Source organism: Otolemur garnettii, unplaced genomic scaffold, assembly GCF_000181295.1.
Source record: "Otolemur garnettii isolate 467f Iridium unplaced genomic scaffold, OtoGar3 scaffold00014, whole genome shotgun sequence".
In the NCBI taxonomy this organism is placed as follows: Eukaryota; Metazoa; Chordata; class Mammalia; order Primates; family Galagidae; genus Otolemur; species Otolemur garnettii.
The window spans coordinates 2,822,703-2,829,466 of NW_003852409.1; the positions used below are offsets into that span (position 1 = coordinate 2,822,703).

General features: G+C 45.2%; 1 protein-coding gene across 1 annotated transcript in view; it reads right to left on the reverse strand.

Moving 5' to 3' along the window:
• Positions 1-6,764, reverse strand: part of TRIM14 (tripartite motif containing 14) — a 40,473-nt gene that overhangs the window by 29,495 nt on the left and 4,214 nt on the right. The window contains exon 2 of the mRNA XM_003785362.3: positions 3,972-4,067. Within this exon, the coding sequence (XP_003785410.1) occupies positions 3,972-4,067 (96 nt within the window). The remainder of the gene's footprint in view (positions 1-3,971; positions 4,068-6,764) is intronic.

The following is a 6,764-nucleotide window of genomic DNA, read 5'->3' on the forward strand; positions in this document are numbered from 1 at the left end:
AGGTCTAAATACACAGAAAATCCCTATTGGTCTATGACTCAACAGAATGATGATGTCAATTCTCCCCAAAACACAATTCCTATCAAAATCTCAACAAACTCTTTTTCTCGTTGATAGAGACAAGATTATCCTAAAATTTAAATGGAGGGTGACGCCTATAACTGAAGGAGTAGGGCGCCAGCCCCATAAGCCGGAGGTGGTGGGTTCAAACCCAGCCCCAACCAAAAAAAAAAAAAACCTGTAAAATTTAAATGGAAAGGCAGAGAAACTAGATGAGCTAAAATAATTCTGAAAAAGATGAATAAAGTAGGAGGTATCAGGTATCTCAAGACTTATTATCAGCTATTATTAGTAATCCTGACTGTGTGGTATTGGCAGAAAGATAGAGGCATAGACCAATGGAACAGAATTGAAAATTCAGAAATAGCCCTGCACAAGTAAGGCCAACTGATTTCTGATGAAAGTGATTCAATGGAGAAAGATTAGTTTTTTAAACAAATGGTGCCAGAGCAATTGGATATCCATAAACACGTAAGCAAATAAACAAAACCCCCTCAAACAGCCTGAATTAAATTTCATACCTTATACAAAAATTAATTCGAAATGAATTCTGAACTTAAATGTAAAATGCTAAACTATAAACTTTTTTTTTTTTTTTATAGAGACAGAGTCTCTCTATTGCTGTTGATAGAGTGAGACGGCGTCACAGCTCACAGCAACCTCCAACTCCTGGGCTCAGGTGATTCTCCTTCCTCAGCCTCCCGAATAGCTGGGACTACAGGCGCCCGCCACAGTGCCCAGCCATTTTTTTGTTGCAGTTTGGCCGGGGCCAGGTTTGAACCTGCCATCCTGGGTATACAGGGCTGGTGCCCCACTCACTGAGCCACAGGCGCCACCCAAAACAATAAACTTTTTATAAGAAAAAAAAGAGAGAGGAGAACATTTTGGGGACGTAGGCCTAGGGAAAAGGGAAAAAAATTAATAAATTGGACGTCACCAAAATTAAAAACTTTCTCTCTGTTAAAATGATGAAAAGACAAGCTATAGACTAGGAGAAAATGTTTGCCAACCGCACATCTGACAAAAGACTCTTTTCTGGAAATACAGATAATTCTCAAAAACTCAACAATAAGAAACAAATCCAATTAGGAAATGGGTAAAAGATACGAAGAAATATTTCACCAAAGAGGATTTACAGATGGCATATGAAAAGACGTTCAATATCACTAGCCACTGGGGAAATGCAAACTAAGTCCGCGATGAGGTATCACTACACACCAATCAGAAATACTAAAATAAAAATTTGTAACAATACCAAATAAGGGCAGGGTGCAGCTGCTCATGCCTATAATCCTAGCACTCTGAGAGGCTGATGCAGGGGGGCTGCTTGAGCTCAGGAGTTTGAGACCAGCTGGAGCAAAGGTGAGACCTTCTCTCCCCTAAAAATAAAAAACTAGCCTGGAAGCGGCACCTGTGGCTCAAAAGAGTAGGGCACCAGCCCCATATGCTGGAGGTGGTGGGTTCAAACCCAGCCCTGGACAAAAACTGTAAAAAAAACACAACAAAAAACTAACCTGATATTGTGGTGGGCACCTACAATCCCAGCTACTCAGGAGGCTGAGGCAAGAGGGGCACTTGAGCCCAGGCATTTGAAGCTGTGGTGCCATGACACTCTACCCAGCCCAGGGCGACAGAATGAGACTCTGTCTTATTGTTATGGATGAAGAGAAACTAACTCTCGTACATCACTGGTGGGAATATAAGATGGCACAGCTACTTTGGAAAATGGTTTGGCAGTTTCTTAAAAAATGAAACACATACAGAGTGGCGCCTGTGGCTCAAAGGAGTAGGGCACTGGCCCCATATACCGGAGGTGGCGGGTTCAAACCTGGCCCTGGCCAAAAAAAAAAAAAAAGAAATAAACACATACATATCAATACCTTCCTAAGGATCTATCCCAAAGAAATGAAAAATTATGTCCCCCAGAAACCTGTACACAGTTGTCTGAAGAAGTTTTATTTGTAATCCCCCCAAATGGGAAACAACCAATACAATAGGTAATGATTAAAAAAAAACCCAAACCAGTGGTACATTCATACTACTGGCTTGCTGGAATACGGAAATACTCCTGCTGAGCAACGCACAGAAATGAACTACTGATACCTGCAGCAAGCTGGGTGGATCCCCAGGGCATTATGCTGATGGAAAAAAAACCCAAAAGGTCACATATGCTGTATGATTCCATTTTTATGACATCTTCCAACGCCATAAAGCAATCACTGGCAATCATTAATGATTGCCAGTGATTAGGGAATATTGGAGGGAAGGGGTGGGGGGATTATAAACGTTAGTAGGAGGTAGATCTTGGCAGTGATCGAGTATTTGGCATTTTGCTTGCAGTGGTGGTTATTTGAATCTACATATGTGGTAAGTTAACACAGAACTATAGACACTGTCAATTTTTTGGATGTTGTACTATAGTTACGTAAGATGTAATCGTTAGGGCAAACTAGGTGAAGGCACACGAAACTTTTCTGTACTATCTTTGCAACTTCTGTGAATCTATGAAAAGTTAAAAAGTTGTGAGAGAGTCCAAACAAAGAAAACAGTCCTCAGATTAAGGTGGAATCTGCCCGTTAGAGCCTCTACACTCTCCTTCACGGATCTTTAAACCATATCTGCTCAGAGACTTGCAGACAGCGAACCTGTTACTCAGGCTGAACAGCACAAGCACCTCCCCCACCCCTTTGAATATGTCAACTTTCACTTCCCAAATACTTTGGAATCAATTTATCTTCCAGGGCCCAGAGTCCTGCTCTTGAAGATAGGCGGGACACTGTTAATAATTAAGCTGGGGCCACAGGATGAACCACAGATGGCCACAGGATGAACCACAGATGTCCCCAGCATACTAGGGTGTGCAGATGCCTAATGGGGAATGAACATTGGGCAAATGGAGGGGGCAAATCTGTGCCCTGGCCACGTCGCAGGAAGAACTGGGTGCCAGCTCTTTCCAGGGTCAGAACCAGTCCTCCTCTCTGACTAGTTTGGGCCAGTCAGGGATTCATAAACTCACAATGCCCTAGGAGGGCATCCCACCCCAGCCCTCACTGCGAGGAGGGAGCAGCTGAGGCTGGGAGAGGAAGGACGTGGCTTGAGTTCACACGAAAGACCCCTAAAAATGCAACAATGTTGTCAAAGTCAAAGTGGCTACTCACAGTAACATCAGCCTCAACTTCCCATTCAAAACCCCATAAAGAATCTATTGAAACAAAAATCATTATGAAAGGAGGAGCCTGAAGAAAGTGCATATACGGAACATATTTATACACTATTTACTTTCTTTTTTTGAGACAGTCTCACTATGTTGTCCTTGGTAGAGTGCTGTGGCATAACAGCTCACAGCAACCTCAAACTCTTGGGCTTAAGTGATTCTCTTGCCTCAGCCTCCCAAGTTGCTGGGACCACAGGCGCCCACCACAACACCCGGCTATTTTGTTGTTGCAGTTGTCATTGTTATTTAGCTGGCCTGGGTTGGGTTCAAACCTGCCAGCCTCAGTGTATGTGGCCAGCGCCCTACTCATTGAGCTACCGGCACCGCCCCCCTATTTACTTTCAAGATGGCAGTGAAACCTAAAGAGATATTTACATGTTCCCTATGCTGTATTTTGCTGTGTTGTAGGCAGGTGGCACTTGGATGAGTCCCTCTAAGAGAATGGGAGCTGAGGGACTTGAAGGTACCAGGTTTGCCACAAATCGAATGAAACCGGAGCCTCAAGGCCCCCCACTTGCAGAACCCCCTCATGGTCTTGCACCTAATTTTGTCTGTAATTTTGTATTCTCTCTCTCTCAAAGAGGGTGCCTAAATTACAGATGCCCTAGGCTCCACCAAATCTCATCTGGTGGGGTAGTTGTGATTTTTCCTTGGCTCCATACTGGGAGGACTCAATAAGGAAGAAACGTCCACTTGCCTTGAGCTTCTCTGCAGTGTCTTCTATCTGAGTTATGTTGCCAACTTCCTGCTCCTTCTTGGTTGCCAACTGCTTTAAACATTCTCTGGCAAGTCTCTGTAACGAGGGATTTAAGGGAAAAGTCATCATACTGTCACTTTCGAGATAACAGGCCTCCCACAGGGGTTATTTCCTCTCATGCTTTATTTTCAGCTAAGGTATCTGAGACTCAGAACATGAGAGGACTTGCCCAGTGTCATGGAGAGTGCTGGGGGATGAGCTGGAACTAGGGCCTCTGCGCCTCAGAGATCCACGCCAGGTACTCTGTCTTGCCTCCACATAGTTTTTTTCTAGGACAAGTTTTGCTTGTGACCTGCTTTTTCAGCCCCTTGGTTTTTTTGAGACAGAGTCTCAAGCTGTCGCCGTGGGTAGAGTGCCATAGTGTCACAGCTCACAGTAACCTCAAACTCTTGGGCTTAAATGATTTTCTTGCATCAGCCTCCCAAGTAGCTGGGACTACAGGTGCCCACCATAGTGCCGGGGTTTTTTTGGTTGTAGTTGTCATTGCTGTTTGGCAGGCCCGGGCTGGATTCGAACCCTCCAGCTCCAGTGTATATGGCTGGCCCCCTAGCCACCTGAGCTATAGGCGCCAAGCCTACTGAGTTACTATTAACTGAGCACCTATTACATGCTGGACCATTCCAGGAGCTGCTGGCATGAAATGTACATTGCAGGCAGTCTGTGGCCCTCTGGGCCTGGACTGGGTGAGAGGTCCATGAGGGTTATGCTTCTTGTACCCTCTCATCTTCCCTACATCTGCCTTTTGAAATTTTTGTTTTTCCAAAGGCCTATTCTGTGTCCCCCTGCCCCACAGGTGACTTCATCTCCATCTTCCCCCTCCTTACAGCTGGCCTTACACCCAGCCACTGGACCCTGCCTATTGACTGGGAGCTTCCTGAGGGCAGGCCTGCTCTGTTCCTGGCACCCATGGGGACAGGGGAATGGGGGGTATCTGGAAGTGTTTGATGAACTTAACAGAATCATTAAGGGCTGCCAGCTTTGGGCGGTGCCTGTGGCTCAAAGGAGTAGGGCGCTGGCCCCACATGCCAGAGGTGGCGGTTTCAAACCCAGCCCTGGCAAACAAACAAACAAAAAAAAAAAAAACCATGCAAACAAATAAATAAATAAATAAATAAAGGGCTGCCAGCTTTGAGCAGAGCTGGAAGACCCCCCAGCAAGTTGTTATAAGTACAAGCACCAGCGTCAGAGGAGTCCTAGGTCTGAGTCCCAGCTTTGTGTCCTCACCACTCTATAGCTCAGTTTCCTCCGCCATAAATATAAGCCCACAGGTGGCTGCAGGATTAAATGAGGAGATGCACACAGGATCGCCAGCAGACAGTAACTGTTCAGTACACACAGCCTGCATTGTGGCTTTCACATTCCATGAGCATTTGACACTGTGTGCAGTTTTGCTCTTGGCAATGGGTAAGGGGATGGGTTGGGGGGATCGTCACAACCCAAGTATAAGCCAGGGCTTCCAGGAGAACATCCTTACCCTATTGTGATTTCCAAGGCTTCAAGCCCAGCTCTTTTACTCTATTCAAGGATCTCCCTGACCTCCTGATGCCCTTGCCCTGAAGCCACAGGGCTTCTCCTGTACCTGGTAACAGCCTTCTCATCTTTCAAAGCCAGTTCCAATGGCACCTCCTCCAAGAAATCTTTCTGGGCTTCCCATCCCCAACTCTCACTGTCTTCTCTCTGGCTCCCAGTGACCCCCCACCTTGGCCACTTCAATTACACTATTTATCACACTATGTTGTCACTGTGCTTTCCCCCCAACCAGCCAGGGAACTCCAGTGGGTAAGGAAAGGATTTGATCTATTCTTTGATTCGTGGCACAATGTATATGCTTGAATGATGAGTGAATGATGGATGGATGGATGAAAGGTTAATAGATAGATAAGTAAGTAGGTGTGTGGATGCAAAAATGGGTATGCTAGTGTCAGCCTTAAATAACAAGATTCAGAAAATATGATTAAGTATAGAGTTTATTTGATCCCAAAGCTTAAGGATGACTACCTGGTAGCGTAGATTTAAGTTGCTCTGAATGTACACTCTGATTAGCAGCAGTTACAAGTGGATTTTTAAGTGAAAAAGATGAGATAGAAAATCTTTTAAATGCTCAAACTGTCTTCTTTGGATCCACTGAAAGATCTATAAAAAAGCATCCTAGTCTGTGGTCTAGTGGTTAAGATTCAGTGCTTCATGGCTGCAGCCCAGGCTTGATTCCTGGTCAGGGAATTGTTTGTTTTAAATTATTTGTATAAAGCTGGGTGTGGTGGCTCATGCCTGTAATCCGGGTCTAGGTGGGTGGATTTCTTGAGTTCAGGAGATCAAGACTAGTCTGAGCAAGAGTGAGACCCCATTTTTACTAAAACAGAAAAACTGGTCCAGTGTTGTGGCAGGTGCCTGTAGTCCCACTATTTAGGAAGCTGAGGCAGGTGGATTGCTTGAGCCCAGGAGTTTGAGGTTGCTGTGAGTAATTATGATGCCATGGCACTCAACCCCAGGGCAATGGAGTAAGACTGGGTCTCAATAAGTAGATAAATAAATAAATAAATAAATAACTTGTATGAGCTAGGCTTGGTGGCTCACACCTTTAGTCCTAGCACTTTGGAAGGCAGATGTGGAAGGATCACTTGAGGCCAGGAATTCAAGACCAGCCTGGGCAACAAAGCAAGACCCAAGTCTGTATAAAAACTAAGGAAAATCTGGCTCGGCGCCTATAGCTCAACGGGTTAAGGCGCCAGCCAC